At 48.3% G+C, this 24937-nt stretch overlaps 1 protein-coding gene across 7 annotated transcripts in view; it reads left to right on the forward strand.

Moving 5' to 3' along the window:
• Nucleotides 1–24937, forward strand: part of FOXN3 (forkhead box N3) — a 345077-nt gene that overhangs the window by 179680 nt on the left and 140460 nt on the right. For all 7 annotated transcript variants that reach the window (XM_037130198.2, XM_037130204.2, XM_037130202.2 and 4 more), the window contains one exon: nt 10652–10788. In XM_037130198.2, coding sequence (XP_036986093.1) covers nt 10652–10788 — 137 coding nt within the window. The remainder of the gene's footprint in view (nt 1–10651; nt 10789–24937) is intronic.

Here is a 24937-nt window from a genome sequence, read left to right on the forward strand (position 1 = left end):
CTTCAGATTTATCTCTGTGGCAGATGCCATGACATCAGGGGTCAAGACTGGGCTCAAACACCATTTGTGGGAAGGGTCTCCTTTGCTCTCGGGACACATGTGCTGGAATTTAATGACACTGTCAAGGCAGTTTCTCTTTCAAACTGGGCCTGAGTCGCTATATCAGGGGGCTGTGGGGAAGAGCTGGATACCCAAACCAGGCCCTCCCAGCCAAGTCCCCTTCTGGACCATCCGTCAGAAGGAGTGGGTGACCATCGGTCCCATGGCCAAAGGCCACACCTCACAAAACAAACCAATCAACAACCCCGTGTGTGTGTTTTACTGAGAGAGGGGGTCTTCATTGTTTGCTTTTTCAAAATAAAAGGCCATAAGTCTGGCTCAGTACACACACACACCCTGTAACTGTTACCTGGCCAACAACTTTTAGTTCTGGAAACAAGGTGATCAAGTTATATGTGCCAATTAGATAAGATCATACTGGGACACTTAAAAATAGATGAGTAAGTCCTGACGATGAGAAGCTAGGGTGGCACTAGGTGGGCCAGGTGTAACCCGGCTGAGAGCGACTCCGTCCATCAGCCTCACTTGTGCCTCCCGAAAACACCACGTGGTCGTTCGCAGCGTCCGAGTCGCTCAGGAAAGCAGAGGCCCTGGAGAGGGGGCCGGGGGTGCCGGGCTGGGGCGGCCACCTTCTTCCCCGCTTCTTGTCACTCGCTGTGTGTAAAGAAGGGCTTTACTGGGTCTTGACTTCTAAAATAGCTGGGTTCTTATTTCTGACAATAACGAATGGTGAATTTTCCCTCATTTTATATCCATGAGCTTTAAGTCAGTTTGCCTTCTGAACTAAAAAGAAAAAAAAAAGCGTGTGAAAGGCAATTTAATATGTCTTTGATTCGACCAAATTTTGGTAATTTGCTTATGCAATTTTAGCTCCAAGACTCTTCTTAAAACATTTTGAAAAAGGATTAGATCCACATTTCAGACAACTTTATCACATCATTGAGCATTCCTCTTTCATAGCTGATAAATAAAACCTCTCCAATTTGCATTTCTTTGTTCCTGTGATAAAGTTATCGGCAGTTAAGTGGACGTGAAGGATTTGGGTATCTGTCCATATACCCTGTGCATGTGGGAGGTGGCGCACACTGGGTCGAATTCATTCGAGTGGCACTCTTCCGTGAAGAAGGGGAGGGGCGCGGCCGGCACCAGAGCCGTATCGACGCCCAGCTTCTGACCCTTCCTGTGCACTTCGTGACATTAAAAAAAGAAGATGTTTCTGTGTGTATCTTCTTTCTCAGCCTGCACAGGTAATGCCATGGGGTTTCAGATAGGGGAGAATAGTTACCTCGTTCTTGCTAAAGGCCCCCAGTGGACAGGTTGGTGGAACTCATTTGGGGGAATCCAGGTTGGAGAAGAGCACTGACTTTAGAGATGCTGCCAGTTGGCCTTCCGGCGTGGAGTGTGCGGGGCCGCGTGCAGCCCTGGGTGTGTCCCCATCTCTCTGTTAGAAGTTGCCAGTGTAGAGCTTGACAGCATTCATAAGTAAATACATCTTGGCTGTTTTGATGATCATTTTATTATCGCTTGTTGTGAGCGCACTAGCTCCTGACGGCCTCTGGCAGTTGGGAAACAGCGGTCCAGAGAGTGCAAGGAAATAGCTCATTTCAACCCGAGCAGACACCAGCTCTGCCAGCCTTCCCAAGTCGACGCGTGGGGCCCCGCCCCCAAGCCCGTGGAAACCGCACCCGTGGGTGGAGGAGGGCAGGAGGCAGCACGGCGCTGCGTCCATAGTGGGCAAAGAACAAAGACAGAGTGCTGCTAATTAATAAACTCCACTCCCACCCCCGACTTCACCAGGCCAGGTTGCTCCTACAGATCAGTGTGATTTCAGACACATCTGGGGCTCTTTTGGTTTTATTTAGGTGTTAATGCAAGGAAATTTTGGACTCTCGTTCCACATTGATCCGCACTTCCCTGCATACACACACCTGGGCAGCCACCACGTGTCTGAGACAGCCCCCCCCACCAGTCCCACCTGCAGGCTCCAGCTCCCAGACCCGCAGCGGAGGGGCGGGCTGTCAGAGGCTGCCAAGGCGCACTTCTGGAAGGGTCGTGGTGCTGCGGAGTCTCCACGGAACTCCTGTGTCTGAACACATGACACGTTCGTCACGGTTTCTGCCTCTGCAACTCTCAGGACACGTCTACAAAATAATAGCCAGGCAACGTCAGGAGTGAAGGCGACTTCTGTGTCCAATGTTCAGAGGACCCATGGTGGAGTGAGTTTGAAGTCCTCAGTGGCCGTGGTTTTCAGGGGCTCTGTACCTGGGGTGGGGCAGGGGGTGGGGGCGCTGCAGGGCCCCTTCCCAGAACGGGCGTTAGATCCAGGCACACTGGGCCAGCATCGTGAGAAGGAAATGTTTGCCTGGGCCAGGGGTAGAACTTCTCTTCTCCATCTTTCTACTTTTCTGGGTGGGGTGGGAAGGGAAGGGAAATCCCCAACCCCCCCCCAAAAAAACTGTACGTGAGCAAAGTGGGGCGTTTATCTAAAACACTGCAAATGGTCGTTAGGGAATATGACTTCTTTCTAAATCTTGCTTTTGGAGTAATTGTCTGTTTTGTTGTGGCAGATGAACACTGATGTATCAAGAAGAAATTTCTTTGTAACTACTGATTTTCTTTTCCTCCCTCTCCTTTGTGTACTTGGCTATTCCTCGGGTTATTTTCTTAATATTTTTAAAATTTAAATATTTCCCCTGGTGTCTTCAGACTATAATGCATAGGATTCCAGGACAAACAGGCCTCTAGGAATCACTCATCTGCTAAGTGTTTTGTTGCGGTAGGGTGTCACGATCATTCATTAGAATAGTTTTTTATTGTTCTATTTGTTTATTTTTTTTCCCAGTGTCACCCAACTTCTCATGTGACTTCTTTTGACAGAGAGAACAATTAAATTGATCGTTTGCCTTTTAGATGCTGGAGATGGTGTTAGGGGCATTCTGTCCATTATTCCACATTTAAGCCCAACCAGGGTGGAGAGACAGTACTGCCTTCAGTACACAGGTGAAGAAACTGCCGGCCTGCGGGGGTCGGTGGTTTACTCTTGGTAGTACCACAGGGTAGCTGTGTAGACTGGAACCGTACAGGTTGATCCCTTCGTTGTTTGCGAGCCTCTTGTGGGGATGCATTCTGGAATGGCCCCCGCGACAGCCCTGATGTTGCTTCTGGCCCCTGTCGCGGGCACCTTGCCGCTCTCTGTCCGGAGAGGCCCAGGAAACATGACCCGAGAGAGCGAGGCTGTGCAGGGGGTTTATGGGGAAGGTAAGAGGAGGTGCATGGGAACAGTTTCTGGGAGGCTCTGTGTTCCAGCAGCACAGGCCTGGGTGCGGGCTGGCGGGCTGCAGGTGGGGCAGGGGTCTGGTGGAGGTTGGCATTGCATGGGCCTGCAAGAGGAGCTGGCCTTGACACGAGTGCGCACGCGTGAGTAGTTTTAACACCTTCATGCCCCACAGGAGTCATCTTTTCCCTCCTCTGTCGTCCTGCAGCCTATTGGCCAGCAAATGCAGTCACTTACAGTTGTTTAGCATTTGTCCTTTCTGGAGGTTCTGTGCCCTAAGACATAAAGCCATCCTGTCCCTCCTGGTGGCCGGCCCAGCACCTCCTACTCCCTACAGGTGTTGTTAAATGACTTGCTCCCAAATGAGGCCCAAGGGGCCTTTCGTTGGGCTGTGGAGGTGTGAATGGGTTTCTCACCTGTTGATGTCTGGATTCTGGCCCTGTCTGTGGGCTGACGCTGAGTTTGGTGGGAATGGGAGAACCTGGGGCTCTGAGAGTGGACCGCCCTGGACCGCCCTCCCTACTGCCTTATCCCCCATCCCTCCTACCTTTGCTTTCGTTCTCCTTTATGCCCGTGCAGACCTGAGGCTTCTGGCAGAAGCCAATGGGCAGTAGAGGAGGGGCCAGCAGGGGGTGGGGCAGTCTCGTAGGAGCAGAACCAAGGCAGGACCAGGTGTGCGGGCGCCACAGCAGGCCACCCCTAGGGAGTAGCTAGGTGTCCACAGTGACACACACCTGGGCTATTACCAGGAGAAGACTTGAAGCCTGCGTTCCAAATCCTGGAAAAACCCCTACATTGGCTATCAAGGCAAATAAAGAACAAATCAGTCAGCCACTCCGGGGCCTCCTATCTCTAGAGACAGGTGTCTGAGTGAGTTCTGAGCGAGGGGTCCTTACTCCACTTTCCAGCGCAAGCCTGCGGACCCCAGAGAGAATGGGAGAGTGGCCTCCGGGGCCGCTGCTCCATGATCCAGCGCCCTTTCTTCTCAAAAACTGCTCTGCCCACCCCGCCCCGCCCCGGCGGGTTATGCTCTGAATTTGCTCTTCCCCTGCCTGCCCCAGGGCAGCGTGGAGGGCAGAGCCTGTCCACTCAGGGAAGGTTCTAAGCTCATGAGGATCCCCCAGCATTTAGGGGGCCTCGCTGCCAGAAGCAACTCCAAGCACCCACCTCCTCACAGTCTCTTATCAGAGTGTCTGACCCGGTCCCGGCGTCACCCGAGTGCCAGGTCTCGCTTTGTTTTATCTTTGTGCTCCGATTCACCTCCATCCTAGTCTGCCTGACACAAAATGCTTCCCCTGGACCAGGGACACTATCGTCAGACAATGGAAGACAAACCATCATGGGTATCTGCATCGTTTCCCAAATCGACAAGTACCTGCTCCGTCAGGGCAGGGGCTGCGTGTTTCGGAGCTCGGCGTCAAGGACAGCTGGCTGTTCGAACCTTTTCGTCGTCATCGTCATGACGAGTGCAGCGCTTGTTGAGCTTCTGTCATGTGCCATGAATGGAGTTATCTCCTTTAACCCTCTCAACAGCCCCGTGGAGCAGCATGACTCTGGCCCTCCCATCTTGCAGATGAGGCAACTGGAGCTCAGAGCTCGGAAGTGGCTTGCCCAGGGTCCCCCAGCTGGGAAGTCGAAGCAAAGCTTGGTCCCAGGGCTCCCTGACTCCGACCTGCGTGCCAGCCGAGCGAGGGTTACCCTGGGAGAAAGCTCAGCGGTGGGCTTCCCTGCCTTGACAGGTGTGTGGTACTGGGCAAGGGCAGAGAAGTGGCTGTGCCCGCCGGGCAGCTCGGAAGGAGGTGGAGAAATGCAGGCCCGTGTGTGCTACTAGTTAACCTATCGTAACATGTTCTCAAAGCATAGATAGAGTCGAGGGCCTGTGGGCTGATGTGGTGTAATCGCCCGATTTATCGATGGGGAGACAGACTCAGAGAGGTCTGGGAGCTGCACATACACAGTGATTTCAGAAGGCATTGATGTCAGGGGCAGCTTGACAAACAGTCTGTTCTTACTGCCGGGGGCTCCCTTATTCCAGTCTGTGCCTGTACCTCCTCCTCCCCATGACCCCTGTTTGTCCCCCTTTCCTGCCTCGGAGCTCTTGACTTAGATCCTCATTGGCACCGTCCTCCTAATCCCACAGGACCCAGCCCCACACCCCTAGCCCCAGATGACCCCTTTCTTGGTTTCAAGATCCCCCAAACCACGGGAGCTCTGAGTCCGAACCCCAAGTTGGAGTGTAGAAGCTGTAGAATGGGCCACCCTTTGTGGATACAATGTTATGGAAGCACAGCCCGTCTGTTTGTTAGGTCTGTGGTCGCGTTTGTGTTTTGTGTTGCAACTCCGAGCTGAGCAGTTGCAACAGAGACCACATGGCCCACCAACTCTAAAATGTTTACTCTGACCCTTTGCGAAAAAGTTTATCGACTCCCGATGTAGGACCTCGAGTTGACGTCAAACCTCCGAAGCCAGTCGGCCTCAGACCTGTCTTCGGACGTTCATGACCTTTCGCCAGAAACGTTGGGGTCACTGAGGGCACAGCAGAGGGAGAGAGGCGACCTACGTCCGTCCAGCAATTCTTTCAACTTCCTTAGTCATTCCTAATACATAAACATCTCAAAGTTTCATACATTCCAAGAAGCCCTGGATTTTTTCCTCTTCTCAGTCTTTGATCTGCCCTAGTGCTCAAACCAAAGAATTGTTTTGTTTTGTTTTGTTTTTTTCTTTACCCGCCACTTCCAGCCCTTTGCCAGGTCTACTTGGTTCTCCAGAGTATACACCCTGGAGGTGTCCCCTTTTCTCCGTCTCCGCTGCTGTGACCTGGCCGCCTTGGCCTGGCTGGAAGCCTCAGCTCCTAACAGTTCCTGTCTTCTAACTCATCAGTCTGTGTTTTCTTCCCAGAAGGCATTGCAGTCCGTCATGATCTGACATGTCTTTTTCTTTACTTATTTACTCTCTTCTTCCCCCTCTAGAATCCAGGCTTCAAAAGAGCAGTCCTTGTTTGTATTGTTTTCTATTCGCCAACATATCCCCCATGGTGCCTGGCTTGTCCTGGGTACCAGAAGGGCAAAGGGAAGGACGAGGGAGGTTGGTTTTGGAAACACTCCCAGAAATGGCTTATCGTAAACACCGAAAGGGATTGTTTCAAATTTGCCAAGAACGCGTATCCAGCTCCCTGCTCATTTCGATGTGGGTCCTGCCTCAGTATCCCCCTTCCCCAAGCCCAGCCTCTTCCTACCCTGGGTGTCACATGGAGAGAGTCCTCCATTGTTGCGGGAAGTGGGCTTCATACTCTCCCCCTCCCCCAAAGTGACAAGAAAACTTAAAAAATCGAAACCATTGTCCTAGACCGAGGCGTAGCATGCTTTTCAGTAAGAAGTGGACATTACCTTGTGACCCCTAATGCACCTGCACATATGTAGACACACTCACACATTTTGGTTCTGTTCTCTTCCATTAAAACAGTGCTGGTCATTCCCCATCACGTTGATTCCACGACCCATTTGTGCATCAGAGCCCACAGTTCATAAACAGTGCTTCAGACAAGGTGCTTAAGCGCAGAACTCACAACCCCGCGAGGAGACCCCAGAGGAAGCTGATGTCAGGAGAACTGCCCAGCGCTGCAGCTCGGTCCTGGAGGCCTGGGGGCCTGGGGGACCGGGAGGTTCAGGAGCCTCAGGGCAGCCCTGGGTTTGGAGCTCTCAGGAAAATGGATGTCACTGTGGAAGTCGGATTTTAAGATTTAATTTAGTTATATTCTTATCTCTCTTTTTTAAAACCTTTCTCACTAATCAGTTCTTTCTACAATAGAGAACCTTGTGTTTGTCTTTTTTTCCTCTTATGTACTGATGTTTTTATTGCTAATAGGGAGCTGTTTGTTATTCCCCAGGTGGGTTTTAATTAAAAGAAAAAAAAAAAAAAGGTTGGCCTCCCTGGTAATTTTTTATTCAGTTTCCTCCTCTACTTTTCACATTAGTTTTCTCAAATTCTTTGTGTGTGTGTATAAAATTTAAATAACATACATTTAAGATGAAAGTGTATCTATGAATGAAGGTCTTTCTTCTCTTATAATTTTGAATTCCTTAATATTTAATGAAAAATGCCCCCTATAGTTATTAAGTTTTAAAATATATATTGTTTACATGAGATGCAGTTATTATATTTCTAAAAGCTCTTACTCTCAATTATATATTTACAACTTCAATAAAAATTACACCCTTCTCTCCTCCATTAGGGGCATTAAATGTACTTTTTCTTGGCCTAAGAAACTGGAGCACTCTCTCCTCTGCATATTTCCATTCGAGGAGTTTTTGAGTATACCTTCTTTCTGCTCTGAACCGTTACATGAAACCCAGGAGAGAGCTTGAAAATAAGACCCGGTGCCTGCGCCTCTCCTGCCCCTTCCAAGCCCCTGTGCGAGCTACTGTCAGATCACAGGAGGGATGAACGAGATTGACAGCATCACCATGGGTGTGTCCTGATGATGCTGCTTTTGTTTATTTTTTGCTCTTTGGAAACTTGAAGTATGAGCTCCTGAAATTAGTGTCTAGTCTGTAAAAAAACCTACCAGCATTTCCAGAATCCCCCTCCCAGGAACAGGCAGCACTACAGAAGGTAGGGACCCATATGCTGCAAAGCCTGCGCAGAGAGCTGCAGTGAGCGAACTCTGCAGTTACGTGGGTGCTGACCAAGTTTGCAGGGAGGCCTCAGCTGGACGATCACTGTGCGACCGGTGGGTGTCGAGAGCCAGAACTGGCTTCCTGAGCAAGGGAGAAGTTGCAGTAGAGAAAACAGGGAGTGCAGGGTGCACAGAAGGCGGGTGGGGCCCTGGGGAGGAGGATCTGAGAGAGTGGAAAGGGCTGCTGGAATGAGTGTGCTGAGCCAGCACCCACAGCTCCTGGGAGTTATCCTGGCCCCGCCCACTGCCGCTGCAGGCGTGGTGCTGCCTTTAGGGCAGAGGGCTTTGGGAAAGGCAGATTGGGTTTCATAAAAGGCATTGCACACCCAGCATTGGCCGTGCTTTTTTCTGTGAGAAAGGAGATGTTCCCGAGGACGTCGCCGTTTATTGAGCACCCGTAGGTCCTGATACATTCTAGGTGTTTCGCCGCATGCCATTGCTGGGCCTCGCACCTGTTTCTAGGGGGGTCTCTGTTTTGCCCACGAGGAAGCCAGGACTTCTGTGGGACCCTGCTTTCCCCAGGGCCACACGGGAAATGTCCAGCTCCAGAACTTCTGTTTCTGCTGTGACTCCGCCCACTTCTTGCACCTGGATCGGTTTACCTTGTGAAATGTAACCCCCATCGCACCCCTGTCCTGCGGTTTTTCCATTTGGTTTGTAAATAGTACTGTGGTATAATAGACAAGCTCCTTAGGTCAGGATTAGGGAAAAACACATTCTTGGCCTATTGTTACTTCCCTGAGAGGGTCGGTTGTCCTTCCTTCCTCTGCCATTATTTGTATTCCCTGTAAAATTCAACAGCCCTACCCTGAAATCCACCTCGATAAAAACAAAAGCCGTTAGGTTCCCAGGCCTGAGATAATCTCTCCCGAGGAAATGTTTGGATTGTGTGTGGGCCTCAGCCCTCTGGGTAGCTGGTTGTGGGGGGTCAGAAGGGAGGGTCCTGCCATCTCCACCAGCAGCTCTGGTGCAGGCAGGGCAGGGCCCCGCTGCTGAGGGGCCACCGGCTGCTGTGGGCCTGTGTGCTCTGAGCTCCCTTATGCACAGTCGGTGGTCACCGTCCACCCTCCCTCCCCACGACTCTCCGCTCCCTAGCGTTTGGCTTTCTTCTCAACAGTGTGCCGAGTGTCTCTTTCCCAAAGAAAAGAACAGAGGTCCACAGTAGGTCCCTTGGCTGCCAGGCTGCTCGACTCAGAGTCTGCTCAGTTCCCTGAACGAGTCCTGGCTGGAGAGTGGACACATGAAAGGCGACATGAGGATGCTGAGCTTTCCGAAGTGGAAGTATTTTGTGTCTGGAAACAGCGGGATAACTAAACTGGGAACTTGGGCCTGATTGGAACCTGTGTCGGGGTCAGACCTGTGCCTGGGAGTGGCTGTGACCAGGGTGGCGCGGGCTCCTCCCCTCTCAGTGTGCCAGAGAGAGCTCTTTGCAGGGACGCTGCCTGCTGATGTCGTTGGTGGCGAAGGATCTGAACGAGTTCTGTGAATAAGTTTGTTAGTAAGTCATTTGGTGAGATGACAGGCACAGGAAAACGTTAAGGTTTCTCTCAAGGTCTTAGGACTCATTTTCTAAGAGATTTTCTTGGGCTCTGTCCCCATGATAGTTAAGCACTTTTCTTGTTTGCTTTCTAAATCTTTCTGGAGTACAGTAGTTGTGAAAATAAGTTCTGTTGGCTGGAAGCATGGGGTGGACATGGGTTTATGTAATTTGATTTCTTTTCTCTCCAAATCAGTCAATATTTACAAATGACCTTATCAAACAGCTTGGGTACATTCGGTCACTTGAAAGCAGGTGGGGCAGTGACTGCCACTGGCCAGCTGCCAGTTTCAGGGGGCCTCCTGGCAAGGCCTTTTTTTTTTTTAATGCCCTCCACGCACCAGAAGCCCCCCACAGAAAGTGGGCCTTGCCAAGCCCCTCATTCCATGCCACCAGTTTCATAGCACATGCGTTTCGAAGACCCACTACCAAAGATCGGACCCCCGTTAGGCCCGGAGCAGAGTGGGAACTGAGAATCCGGCAGACAAACACCAGCCGGCTCAGGCTTACCGCTGCCGCCTGGCTCTTTCGTCTCTCAGGGCAGATTACAGGGTTCCATTCGAAGCCGAAATGTCACACATGTGAGTTAGCAGGAGAGAAAAAGTGGATTGCCTGTCTGGTTTTGTAAAGCGGGACCAATGTAACAGGGCTCAGAAACACAGCTCTCGGCTTTTAAAGCTGACACGGAGTTCAGAGGGTGTCTTCACCCCGTTTTCTTTTCAGTGTTTGAAATCTGACACTTCAAACTAATTTTTAGAAGAGAATACCTGTTTTTCAAAGTTGACACTGAAAAATAATATAGGAATCTAAATGTTTTGGGCTGTTAGGATATGAAAATTATAGTATTACTGTATCAGTCTCACCCAATAATAAATACCATGTTCATTTTGTCTGTCAAATTCAGTACGGATTAAACCAAAGTGCATTTGATGGTGTTCTGTTGTCAGGGCGTGATATCCCACTACTTAAGGCAGACAAACAGTTAACAAACAACCGAAGGGGCTTTTAAAGCTAAGTAACTGTGATAGTAGCTGCCTAGCTACTTCATGCAAAGTGTTTCACGTTTTCTGTTTTCACAGCGCTTGTGTTCTCATTCTCTTCACAGAGCATTGGGAAAGGGTCGCTGTGGTGCATAGACCCGGAGTACAGACAGAATCTAATCCAGGCTTTGAAAAAGACACCTTACCACCCACACCCGCACGTGTTCAACACACCTCCCGCCTCTCCTCAGGCCTATCAAAGGTAAGCAATGCAGACTGACTGGCACCTTTCGTCTCCTGGAGCTGCCTTATTGCGGCAGAGACCGGCGCCGAAACTAACCGAATAGTGATTTTAAAAACAGGTCAATGAGGAAGAAATGAAGTGTCACTGGAGGTATATCTGTGGCTGTCTTTCTGGCAAATCTTACCGCGTTTGCTGCTTGGGAGGACAGCGTTTCCAGAAGGCTTCACGGCCAGCGAGGTGCTGCTGTCTTCTGGGTGGGAAGAGTCACAAAGAAGAGTAGGTGGCTGTAATGGCTCAGGGCGTCGCAGTTTGTTGGGGTGGGAGCACAGAAGGAGTCAAGTAAGCGAGCCCATCGCCCTCTCGTCCATCCGACCACGAGCGTCTCCAGGTGTTCACTGAAGGGCTCACCCAGTTGTTGTCACTCTGGTCTCCATGTGGACGGAGGTGCCGAGTGACCGTTGTGTTGTGGTTACTTGGTGTTTGCCTCTGTGAAGGCAACAGTGGAGGACAATGGATACTTTCATTCCCCTGCCCTTGACCGTTTGTTTGGAGGCAGGGAGGCCATGGGTACCCTTCTTACAGAGATATAATCGGAGGGGTGGGTGTGTAGCTTGTTAACCTTTTAAAAAAATTTTATGAGTGTTAGATTGAAACAGCAACCTAGAACAGAACCAAATTTTAGCACTGAGTTTATCTTAGTGCTTGGCTTTGAAATATATTCCTCAATCCCACTAAAATAAAAATGTTTAATGTCTAGAGATGTTTCTACCGTAAGCATCCAGTGAAATTATCCTTAGACTACAAGTTTATGGTAATGAGAAATGGCTCAACTTCTTAGATTTCGGTAGTTTTGCAGCCCACTGTTTGCAGATTCCTTCTCTAGGCTGTGCTCTGCAGACGGAGCACAGAGTGAGCCTCTGAAACGGCCTTAATGAAGTTCTTGTGCATCTCAGTGGAGAAGCATTCCATCACAGGCTCTAGACAATCAGTCTTCAGCGAGAGACGGGGAGGAACAGCTGGGCTCTCTGAGAAGACTGCTGTATGTCTGCCTTTGCTAGGCGATTAGCGTGATGGTATCCATAGCAACTGGAGCGTCTCCATAGCAACGCGTAGCAGAGACAGGTGCGGTTGCATCACAAGGCTGTTTGTTGCCTGGCAAAAGGACAGGCCATTAGTACTTAGATATACTCTGTTGCCTTAGAAACAAATAACCCTACATAGCAACTACAGTTGGTTTGAAAGATTTGGGGGAAAAAAGAGGTTGTAGCTGCTTTTGTCTGTGTTCATAAAAATCAGTGTAAGCATACTTTATTGGGAATGACAACCCGAGGTCATAGAGCTGTAGGAGATAAAATGGGATTTTCCAAAGCAGCACAGCCAACACTGTAGAAATGTCCAGAAGGACAGAGCCATATGTTTGGGTTTCTTCTCGTGGCTGTAGCCACTCCTGAAATCTGCGAGGAAACTAGGATTGGGGGCAGAACTGTTGCCATACGAGGTTGGTGGGGGAGCAGATGACATGCTAGTTTCTGGAATATTTCCCCAATTCTCTTGTTCCTTGCTTATAATACTCCCCCTACCCTCCAGACCCCACAGAACGCCCCTCACTTTCCTCTCCACTTTGTACCTCAGAAGTATTTCACATCCTTTTGCTTCTAGGAAGTTAAGAACATTGTGTTATTCACTGGGTCATATCATTGGTCCATTTAGACCAGTATTCTGTTGCCAAGAGTGACCCCAAGGGAAACGCAGTAATTATTTAATAATTGGGAGGATTATAGCTGAGCGCTAGGGGCCGCAGGAGGAAGGCACACGCAGGCAGGAGGCCTTCCGAGCTGGTCTAAGCTTAATGACTTCATTGGATTTTTTAATAGAGGCATAAAAATGCAGACGGACCAGAGCTTCCGAAATGAACATTATTTCCAAACAAGTACTTCATATTCTGTACTGTCACCTCCAGTTCCTTGTCACCCAGTTGGCTGAGGACAGAGAAAAGTTCCTCTGTTGACCCACACAGGTGCTTGGCTTTCACCTCCAGGACGGTCACTGGACGCAGAACGAGGTGACAGATCAGCTTCTAGCCTGCCTGTTCCCTGTCTTCACTCTGTGGGAATAAGTCACTTTCCCTTTCCTGGGGACTAGAGAGCTGAAAGCACTAAATACTGGACTATTGTACAGTGTTTGTATGACTGATAATGGCATGGTGTTCAGCTCCATTCTAAGCCATCGGCTCGCTTGTTGACGTGACTTAGGGAAGATGGCAGTGGGAAGTGAGACAAAGCGAGTCATTGAAACAGACCAGAAATGCCAACCTGACGTGTGTGGCCGGGTCTCATGAGACACAGGGAATCACCTGTCAGCTCCTCGTGGGATTGCCGTGTGGGGCACCTGGGAAGTGCTCAGTTTCCGTGGAGCCGCTACTTGGCGTGTCGAAGGTGGCGATCACACGAGATGGGTGTTTAGTGCCCATGTTTGCAGGTGCGCTTGGCAAGGTGCGCTCTGAGCTGAGCTGCAGGTGGCTGGAAGTTCTGCCCGGGAAATGAGTGTCAGAAAACCCTGTCTCCGCATTTGCTCAGAGCCAGATAAAACGCTCAGTATTGTGGTGTGTGTACGCGTGCCTCTGGTTTCCAGTATGCCCTTTTGGATGTCTGTTAGAATGTTCTTTTGACACCATGTTTGTGAATTGGTTTTGGTTGAGATGCAGAGCTTAATGGCATTAGCTCTTGATTAGTTTGCTGAGGCTGCCATAGCCAAGTAACAGCCGAGTAACAACAGAAATTTATTTTCTTTCAGTTCTGCACGTTAGAAGTCCAAGGTTAATCAATGTCTCAGCAAGGTGGGCTCCTTCTGAGGGCTGTCACCTGGCTCTCTCCTAACTTCTGGTGTTTTGCTGGCGTTTTTGGCATTACTTGGCTTGAGGAAGCATCACTCCAGTATCCGTATGGGGTTCTGCTGGTGCACTGTCTGTGCCCAAATGTCCACCTTTTATAAGCGCTCTCGCCAAACTGAACCAGGGTTCCACCCTACTCCAGTACGACCTCATTTGAAGTAATTACATCTCCAGTGACTCTTTTCAAATAAGGTCACATTCTCAGGTAGTGGTGGCCAGAACTTCAACACGAACTGGGGAATGGGGAGGGGACACAATTCAACCCATAACAGCCCTGTTCTTAAGTAAGGCAGTTTTGCTGACGGAACTATGGAGGGGAAGAAGGTAATGAAACGTTCATAACCAAAACGATGAGGCGCGTCAGAGGGCCCACCTGAAATTGCTCCCAGGGGCCAGAGCTGGGACCAGTACGGAACTGACAGTGCTGGGGTATAACCCCAAATAGAAACTAGATATCTCTGTGTCCACACCGAGACACCAGTAAGTAAGTTATTGGATAAATGGGCGTAGAGACAGATTCCCCACACAGGACCACTTTTGGCGATTTCTGCAGATTCTTCTCCAGCTCCCGCGGTTGGAGCTTAGCTCCCTGTCCACACAATGGCTGCCCAAAATGACTCATTTTCAAAGAGTAGACGATGGGAAAAAAGGAAGTTTGTCATGGGAAAATCGGGCACATGCTAACTAGGCCAGGTGGTCAGAGCTGACGTCTGTCACTTGAAGTTGACAGCAGGTACCTTTGATATGACGTCCTGATATTGACACTTCACCTCCATCATCTTCCTCTCCCCTCCCAGTTACGGACTCAGGTCCATTGAACCCCAGTCTACTCAGTGAGAGACACTGGACAGTAGTTTTGTCCTCAAGCGGGGCATTCAACAGAACACCTGACCAGTGCTCCTCAAAGCTGTCAAGGTCATCACACACAGGGACTGTCTCCGAAGCTGTTGTGACCAGAGCAGGCCAGGGAGACGTGAGTGGCGCTCAGGGTGCAGTTCAGTCAATACTCATGTGCCATCGTTGGTTCCTCAGTTGTGACAAATGTATCGTAGTGGCTTAAGGTGGTAGCAGTGGGGGGACTGAGCGAAGGGTATGTGGAAACTGTCCCTGCTCTCTTTGTAACGTTTCTGTGAAAGAAAAAGCATCCTCGACACACAGACCAGTTGAGTTTGTTGATTTTATCAATTTTAAATAAACCAGTTATTTTGGGTGTAATGAAGCGTAAGGTCACTGTGTCACCGAGTGATTGCCTGGCCTCCTTCAGTGTCTGTCTCCATTGTTGGCACAGTGCATTTGATGAGCTCATCATCGGCGGCTCTTGCTCTCACCCGGTTGGTCCTCCGTAGGATCAGCTGAGCTATGTGAGGGGCGCCGTTGTCATTTGGATGCAAGAGTTCATGGAACTTTATTGTTGTGAAATGACACTTGGTCCTGCTTTGTAGGGTTCCCATGGACGCATTCAGAGAACTCAGGCCAAATCAGCTTTCTTTGGGACTCCGAACCTTTGCCAGTGTGGCCCTCAGACTTCGCCAAGAGGAGGGGTGGTGGCATGTTTGGGTTTCTTGCTCACCCCCTTTCAGAAAAGTCCTGTCGTCTAATGGTTGTCTTGCCTGTTTGCCCTCTTTCCTGGATGTAGCTTTCTCATTAAACGATATGCACATTTAATACTTTTGATAGAGCTCTCGCCCCATTGCTGTCTGATTTTTACACTCGGTTCCAATCTATATTCCCACCAAATTTCTAGGAAATTCCCATTTTCTAACCTTTCTCTGTGTCTGGTGGTTAAATAAGCAGTTTCCCAGTGGGGGACTTCAACCTTTGTGAATTCAGTACTTTATAGTAGGGGCATTTAAACATTACAGTATTAAATTAATGCCCTGTAAAGGCGGATATTTGCTAACAATGTTTTATAACAACAGATCGTTTTCCAAAGTCATACACGTGGATCCTCTGTGATACATTCTCTGGTATCGGCACCCATCCCAAATCAGTGCACAGAGGTCCTCAGCAGGGAAAAGTCCACTTTGGCTGAAGGAGTGAACTGGTCAAGGCAGATGGGGGTGTGGATCAGGAGGAGGGAGAGGGGGGTGAGGTGTAGGGGGAGCTCATCAGTTTAGACAATTAGACGATTAGGAGATCCTCAGAACGTTAAGCTTGTTAAGTCCCCCTAAAAGGCTGGATTTGTACACAGCAAGGAACCGGTTGCATGGATGGCATCCAGTCCTCCCTTAACTTATGAGACATCTCTCACTGCAGTGATTTGAAGTGCTGTGCGGTAATAGTTGCGGGAGGAATGGCGGAGCCACAGGGCAGTCAGGATTGACTCGTGTTCTAGGGGTTCAGTTGTTAGAGCGCTGTGTTTTCCTTTCCTTCAGTCAGGCAGAAGGAGGAACGTGAGGAGTTCGCTCAGCTGCCTCGTTATTCCACTCCTTGTGTTTACCTGTAAGCAACAGATTTGGTGGAAACTATAAATAGTTTTTTTAAACACTCCTCATGGTCAGTACACTTACTTGTGTAAGTTTATTTGAAAAGGAGGAGGTATTAGGTACTGTGAAAGACTATGCTTAGTCTGCAACTTTTTGCTTAGCGTGATTTTTAAGAGAATGGTAACTTTTTAACAATCATACGAAGCCGCATTGTGCCAGTGCGGAGAAGGGAGTGCTAAAGTGGGTACGGGGTTGAGTACAAGATTTTCTAGTAAGTACTTACAAATATAAACTTAATTTTGTTAAAAAATTGGAGCAAACAGATAATGGAAAAGGCTTCAAATTGTCGGGGGGGGTGTCACTCATATATAACAAAGAATATCATCTACGGTGCGAGCTTTAAAAACCCACTAGCTGGCTGTCATTTTGTTTGCCTATCGATTGTTCTCTGTTGACTTCCATGACATTTTCCGAGTCGGTCTCAGAGCAGTTTTGATCCCAGCGTTTTGCCGTCACTGGGCTGTCCATTGTGCGCTTCATTCTCATCCAATCCTACGTTATTTTCTGTGAAGGGAACCTGCCCCTGTTAATCTCTGAGCACTGTGTACCGGGCATATCTTGTGGATACGGTGCCCAGTCATCCAACTTCACTGTTTGCACACTCACTTTGAAAGTTGAGTGTTTAAGCAGCTGGGCTGATTGTATCTTTCTGACTCAGGCGCTGGTTAACACTCATAGCTGAGAGAGTCACGTGGGGGGACTTTTTCATCCTCGGAGCTCTTGGGGTTCCTGGTTCATGCAGTAACAGAGAAGCGTTCGGCTCTCTTCTACTCCCGCTGCCCATGAATTTCTGTTGCTGACTCCTGAGATGATGGATAACAAGGAGGCTGGCTCTGTGTGCCTAATTCCTGGTTAGAAAGTCGAAGGGTTGATGGATTCAGTAGGAGTCTAGGCTCTTTGCCGACTTGCTTCCTCTGTATTTGCTTGTCCAAATAGCCAGCAGAGGACTTGGCAGACTCCTGATCAGAGCCTCTTAGGTGTTGCTGGGGTCAGGGTGGGGGGGAACAAATGGCCGCTGGATGGGGCTGGCGGGTGTTCTGTATCAAACTCCTCCTCTTTCCAGAGGGGGTGTGTGAAATTGATTTCTATGTCAGAAATGTGAAAGAACTGTCAAAAAAAAATGCACGAAATGAACAATGCGCAATGTGAAAACAACAAGGCAGTGTGTGTTTTTTGTTGTGCCGTGGTATAAAATAGGGCAATTGTTCATCATAGCAGAAAATAGAAACTTATCACTGCTGTGTTTAAGCTTCTTATTACACTAAACGCTTCTGGATTTTAGAGATTTAAATGATGGGGGGTGTTAAAAAGCAGAGGTATAGTATAATTAGATTGGGCAGTGGAATCCATCATTCATAAAAGATTTGAGGAAGGTAGAATGGGGGAAGGATTAATTTCCTCAGCGGTGAATTAGATTGGTCGAAAGGCGGTCATAGGTAACATTAATAGAAGGTAAGTATTTGAACAAGTGATGTGGTGGCCAGTGATTCCCGCCTCCAGTGTGGATCAGACCTCACCGGGAAGGTCCATCCAGGTGGGAGGGGCACTCTGGCATCCGACGTCATGAGGAACGCAGGCAGGTGGTTAGGGGTCCGCATCACCTACCGCAGAGGAGCTGGGAAGGCGCATAACACTGAGAACATCGGAAGGCAGCATGCTAGGAGAGATTTGAGCCCAGTGGGTAGACACTCTAGTATAGAAAGAAAGGTTTGAGCTTAAATGAAGATCTCTCTGAGAACAGCGTCAGATTCTGTGCCAGGCACGTAACAGGAGCTGGGTAAATGTTTGGGCTGACGGGGGAGTGAGCTACCCATGTAGAGGCCGATCAAGGCTGGACAGCCACCTGCCAAGAGCCTTCGAAGAGATTTAACGTTTGCAGGGAGAACTTCAAGGTAATCCCTTCCAGACCCTTGAACGTCGTAAGTCAGTTGAGTTGCAAGGACAGTAGAGTGATGGGCTGTCATTCTGTCCACGAGGTTTGTCACTTTCCAAGCTCACGGTGTAGGTTGGAGACAAACGGGGAAAATACGCTCGGCTTTGTTACTAAGAAATGAAAGGTCAGGTTCTTCTCTTGAAATTGCTGAGTCCGGATTTCAAGACGGCGACGGGACTAATTTAGTTACTCTTCACTCTGTGTCATCCAGCATTTGGGTTCATGCCCTGTAATTACCTCCCTTGCTTCAGTGACACTTCTTTGCATTTCCTTCCACGGGAATAAAATGATCACTGCAGTGTTTTGCCAAGCAGAAGATCATTTCCAAAAGCTGTCCATCAAATCCTCTGGGCCTTCCCCCTATTGTTTACCCACTGAGTCACCCCCGCACCCTCTGTGTAAGTCTCCATGGGACACCCACACTGGTGTCCTTGTTCTGTGGGATCACATGCGATTGGCTAGAGTCTCTGATCACATTTTCAGCCTTTTTTCTTTCCAGAGGTTCACGTTGCATCATTTGTTTGCACCTTGTTTGAGGCTCTGCCATGTCAAAGTTGCAGAAAGAGTGTGAAGAGTCCTCAGAAATGCCATATCAATTGCTAACTTCTCATCTTTACATCATCTGGAGGAAACATCCATAAACCATTTAGATACTTAGATGCATTTTGTAGGGTGGTTTATTTATTTTTTTTAAGATCGAGCTGCTTAATCACAGTAGTCCAAGTTGAGACATGTTCTCTTTGTGTTTATGTACTTTCGAATGGAAAGTTTTGGTCAAAGTCTGTTTACCACTTTGTTTTTTCCACCCATTTCTCTCTAGCAAACTTAGTACCCCTCACCCCATACACACGCACTTGCCATCTAGTTTGGTAAGAATAAAGATGAGTGGGAAAAGATAACACTCAGAGGAAAAAAACTAAAGAATTTTAGCAGCTTTCTCTACCTCCTTCCTTCTCCTTCTCCTCTTCCTCTCTCTCTCTCTCCCTCCCTCTCTCTCTCTCTCTCTCTCTCTCTCCCCTCTGCAACTGTGGGGCTTCTGAATGAAAAAAAAATTTTTTGTTTTTAACTATAAGGAGAGCAGAGCTTCTTAGGTTTCTTCTGAGTTAGAAATTGACACACTCCTTTTCTGCTTATAGAGAAACCGAGGCACATAGACATATCCCTCCCCTCCCAGTCCTCTCCTTCCTGCCCCCCACCCCTTTTAAACTGTCCAGCGCAGTCACCCCCTGGAGGTGGGTGTTCTGGCCTTTGGGATGAGTCCTCAGGCCCGCAGGTCCCCCCACCCAGCCTGTGTCCATCTGCACTAGCTGTGGAGGGGCCCCGGTGCCCCTGCAGCTGGGCAGAGGGACACATGCAGCAGCTGTGAGTCTTCAGGAGGAAGAGGACTTCAAGTCTGGGGACACAGTAAGGATGCAGAAAAGTCAAAAAGATCTCCAGTTGGCTTGCCCTGCTCCCCGCCACCCCCACCCCTGCTTCCCTGTCTGTGAGAATCCTGCAGGTCTCATCTGACCTGAAGTCAGACAAGAGCTCTATCCTGCTTCTGTTTCTGAGTGATTTTGTTGTCGCCGGGCACGTCCTTGTGCCCTCCTGGGCCTCAGCCCCTCCTGTGTACAGTATGGATGGAACAAGACATGAGAACCCCACACTCGCTAGCACAGACTGGGACTGGAGGGTCCCCAGGCTCCCTCGAAGCTTCTGCAGGTCACCCACCATCCAACCAAGCCCCAGGCAAAGCTTGGCAAGTCTCAGAGAGACCGGCAGGTGAGGACTTGGCCTGGGTCACTTACTGGCCATGTGACTTTGGACAAGTTTACCTGCACTCTCGGAGCCTCCGTTTTTTATTTGTATTGTGGCATTAAATTAAGTAAAAGGATGTACTCAATCCTGAGCACTGTGCCTGGCCCACAGAAAATCACTGCATTTTCATTTCGTCCTCTACAGTCACCAGACTTTGTTTTGATAATTAAATAGTTTTGTTTTTGCAGACACCACCAACCAACTCGGCCTTTGTATATAGGGGTTTGCATTATAAGGTATCTTTTTATACTTTGTATTCTGTAGTTTTTATGAGATTGAAGATCTGTGAAAATCGGGACTCTGGGTTCTTGGGCCTGTGCTTTAAACGCAAACTGCATACAGGTGATATTTATTAGTGATTCTTCCTAAAAAGCATAGCGCAGATTCTGAAAATGGTGCAAAAACATTTCCTTCTACTTGCTCAGGGGATTGGCTGTCCCCCTCCCCGTCACTGTCCCAAGATCGGGGACATGTGGAGGGGAAGGGAGAAGCCCTGCTCTGTCCCTTGCCTCTGAAGGTCCTTGCGCGATTTTGCAGTGTTGGTGTTCCTGCCCATTCCCATCCTTTGCCATCTGTCTGCCAAGGCCCTGCTGTACCTCTGGGTGTCACAGATTCGGACCAGGTCATTCCCGGAGCCTGAGAGACCCATCGCACTACCCCGAGATGGGAAGGTTCTAAATTCCAGGCCCTCGACTCCGAGGCACCAAATATTGTCAGAGGACTAAACATTCTGCAGCTGTCGTAGAAATGCAAATGTGCTTAAGGTGGTGCTGGCCAAGAACGCTCCCGCTCGGTTGCCCCCGCTCTTCCTTTGAAAAGAAGCCTCCCTCTGCTTCTCGCTGAAAAGAAGCTTCCTCCTCACAGCAGCGCACGTGAAAGGTAAGGCGCTCCGCTCTCCCTGCCCTGGTGGTGATGGGAAAAGTCGCCATCACAGGCTGGCCCCGACAGTCAATTGTGCCCCTTCTCTAGCAGATACATAATCCGTGCTTAAATCTCTTGGCAGCCGTCATTAGTTTTTTTCCCCCTCCCTACATTCTTTTCTTCTTTGATGAGAACAAAGCCTGTCTCCTCCTCGCCCTGCATCTTGCTTCTTCCTCTTTCCCAGGAAATCTCTGTCTCACTTTTGTCCCTGAAGAAGTAAGTCACCCAAATGGTATCCTTTTCTACGTGCTGAACGATGAAGATCTCCATTCTTTGTACTTGAACATCCATGCTCAGAACTCACAAATACGCTGTGGCCCGGGTCCTGGGCTCTGCCAAAGGTATTCAAACGATAAATGCTGAGGCCCTTTAGCGAAACACCCCTGGCTCCGTGGCTCCTCCTCCCAGCTCTTTCAGGGGCCTTTCTTGAGAAAGGAGGGATTGGACGTGTGGTAACTGCGGTGGAATTTTATTCTTATGAAAGCCCTTTGAAGTTCCCTTCTCCCAACACCACCCCCTCTCTCCCTCACCTCTTAGGTGCAGTGTATTCTATTGTCAGGATTGTTGAAGTCAAAGTTACAGAAAAACCAACCTGAATTGCTGTGAAACAAGTCTTTGATTCGGAGTCAAGCAAAAATCCATTTCCACTCAATATTCTAGACTTCTAAGAAATAAACTATGAATGTAAGCTTTTTAGCACCGTAGGAGTATAACGAATTTTAAATTTAGTGCATTTCCCCTGTTTTGGACCCTGAACCCTTCTGGCTTTGGGGTAGGAGATGCACAGCAAGCGTTTATTGAACACCTGGTCTGTGGTAGGCGTGGTATCACAGGCAGCAAACACACAGTGTTCTCATACTTGTAAGAGCCTGTTGAAACTGATTTTATCGCTGTTTCCATGTGAGGGAACTGGCGGAGCTGGGCCCGCAGATGGCATGGCCTCGCTGCTCTGATTCCAGAAACCGAGTTCTTCCCACGGGCCTCCAGCACCTGGGGGCCACTGTCTTCCGTGGAAATATTCTCTGATATCTAATGGCTGAAGGGGGAGCCTGGAAAGGAAGGAGGGCGTGCTACTTTTTAAAAGGCAGGTTTTGTAGCTTAGTGAGGGCGGGACATTCAGGGGGCTCTTACCGTAGATCCAGCCAGCGGTGGTGAGGGTCTGAAGCTGGGGCTGGAGAGGAGGGAAGGAAGACAACTGTGTGGGGGATCTGGGGGCTTGGTGGGGGCAGGGTGGGCGGGAAGGTGGATGGAGGAAGTGACTAAAGATCACTTTGTGTGTGTGCACACGTGTGTAAAGGCTCACTTCTGTTTTAGACAAAGTAGAAAAGTAAATGTGGAGTGGGAAGAATCACAGTATTTTCTTCAACTTGTGATTGGGGTTGTATGATTTTGGAGATGATGTATGCTGTTTAAAAAGAAAAAAAGAGCCCTGGCTGGTGTAGCTCAGTAGATTGAGCGCAGACCTGCGAACCAAACAACCGTGGTTTGATTCCCAGTCAGGGCACATGTCTGGGTTGCAGGCCAGTTCCCAGCAGGGGATGCACGAGAAGCAACCACACATTGATGTTTCTCTTCCTCTCCCCTTCTCCTCTAAAGATAAAGAAATAAATCTTTTTAAAAATAAAAAGAAAAAAGAAATTCAGAGTTTGTAATATTAAAGAGCTTGCCTTGTCCATGAATTTCACTCTTAGAGTTAATTAGGATTTTTCCTTTTTTTTTTTCTCTAGGCTTACTTAAATAGTCTGTCATGCTTGGGAATCAGAGGCCATACTTCCATGATCTTTCTAGTAATTTCTGCGAGTAGTTTTTATTTATTTTGTAATGTCTGTAGGGAGAACTAACAAGGGCTTAACCAACTTCTCAGGTTGAATGTGCTTTGTGGTCATTGTTGTTACAGTTAAATATATTTTGTTAACATTGTTAAAAAAAAACAACAACTTTCTAACCGTTGACCTGAAGCTCCAATATGTACGCACTCAGTAAATATTTGTGGAATAAAAACGAATAAATGTAATAAGCATCCTTTATTTAGATGTTGATGTCACAAAATGGGTTAAAGACACAAATGTTTGGTAAGGAATAAGCAGTGAAGATTCCAGAAAATACCTGATTCTAGTTGACCCACATGTACAAAAACTCAGCTCTTAATAACTATTAATGCAGCGCTCTGACGTTGCTTGTTTACTGTGGCAAGACTTAGGTTGGAGGCAGTGGTTAGCGCCTCTGGCCATTTGGGTCAGTAGGCGCCAAGTTGAGTGGACCACTTGGGTGGCAGAATGTAACATGCAAGGATGTTTGGGATGTTTGCAATAGCCTGAGAAGCTGCAGGAATGATACTAAATTGGAGAGGGTCAACTGAACTTTACATGCTAGACCACTGAGTTGATTTGCAGTCAGTTTTGGGGATTTTGGGTTTGACGAAGTCTCTGGGTCATCATCAAGGGACAGAGGGTAGGGTATCAGAGTCACTTAGAGGGGCTTTGGAAAATCATATACAATGTGGAGGCAGCAGGTTGTGTACATTGCGGGGGACTTCCCATTCGGTTTGCTGCGAACCTAACACTTCTTCAAAACCTCTTCAAAACCTCTTCAAAATACCAAATTTTTCGGACTGTAAGACGCCCCGGACCATAGATGTGCCCAAGTTTTCAAGGAGGAGAATAAACTTCGAAGCAAAAAATGTGGCAAAATACTTAATAATATAAATGACATAACCCACCTCCCCCACACACACATGGCGAGCCAGGTAAACTACATTTGGATTATAAGATGCACCCCCCCATTTTCTCCCCAAATTTGGGGGAAGTGCATCTTATAGTCTGAAAATATGCGGGAGTCTGTTTTCTTTTAAAGTGATAGTAATTTATTTTAACTTTAAATCTCTATATAACGTCATATATATGTATTTATCATATATACATATAGTCAGACGTATATGTAAAGTCACTGCCCCACTTGGGCCACGGTGGGGCTGTTCACCCCTCTGAGCTGATCAACAGCAAATCCGTGGTGAGAAGTGCCATCCCATAGCTCAGAGCCTCGGAGCAGGAAAAAACCTAAAACCACCCTGCGTAGTGTTCTGCATGCGGGCACCGCAGCGGTTCACAGAGATGTTAAGACCACTTGTGACTATGCGTGAGGTCTTCCACGGTCAGTAAGTTTGGGAAATGCAGCTCATCAACTTCTTTGTCATGAGCCAGTTCAGATGTTTCGCACATTTTATTAAAGGCACTTTGGTGGGGGCACACACTTATCAACATATTCCAAGGAAGACCAGTTTGGGAAAAAGTTATCTAAAATAGGGTATTTCAGAGTGTCGGTTGCCGCTTGCTGATGGGCTGTGAAATCAATCTGGGGGTTGTAACTGACTTTTTTTTTCTCGTATGAACTCAGTCATAACAAAAAGTCGATTTCTGTAGATGATGGGCCCCAGATTTTGGAGAAAGCTGTTCTAATTCAGGTTCTACGGTTTTATAAGTGAAAATAGGGACATGAGTCTCAAGATCACATGGGGAGTTAGTGACATAGAATCTGAGTCTCCACTCTCTAACTGACACAGTCACCAAATTTATAAACCACCCTCACAGTTAAAAAGCGGCCCTGCTGGAAGCAAATGAATGGACAGACAAACACATGCAGTTGATACATTGTACAATAGAGTTTCAGCCATTGTAAAAAGGGATGTTCTTCTGATACAGGCTGCATTGTGGAGGAGCCTTGAAGACGTTATGCTATGTGACATCAGCCAGATCCACCAGGGACAGATATTAATGATGTGATTCCACAAACCTGAGGTTCCTCAAATAGAGGCAAAGTCCGTTACAGGTTACCAGGGACTGAGGCAAGAGGAGAACCAGGAGTTAGTGTTTATTGACTGGGTCCAGAGTTTCTGTTTGGAATGATGAAAAAGTTCTGGAGTTGGATGGTGGTGATGGGTTGCCCGATATATGAATATACTCGGTGCCACTGAATCGTGCACTTAAAAAATGGCCAAAATGGCAAATTTTGGCCATTTGATGATGTGTACTTTATCACATAATTTTTTTAAAATTCAGGCACAGAAGAACAATAATAACAAAAGCAACACGTTGGGTTCTTTATTTACGTATTCATAACACCGTGTTCCTTTTATGTGTGTGT

This window comes from Artibeus jamaicensis, unplaced genomic scaffold, assembly GCF_021234435.1.
Source record: "Artibeus jamaicensis isolate MK-2021 breed Jamaican fruit bat unplaced genomic scaffold, CSHL_Jam_final contig_444, whole genome shotgun sequence".
Taxonomy (NCBI): Eukaryota; Metazoa; Chordata; class Mammalia; order Chiroptera; family Phyllostomidae; genus Artibeus; species Artibeus jamaicensis.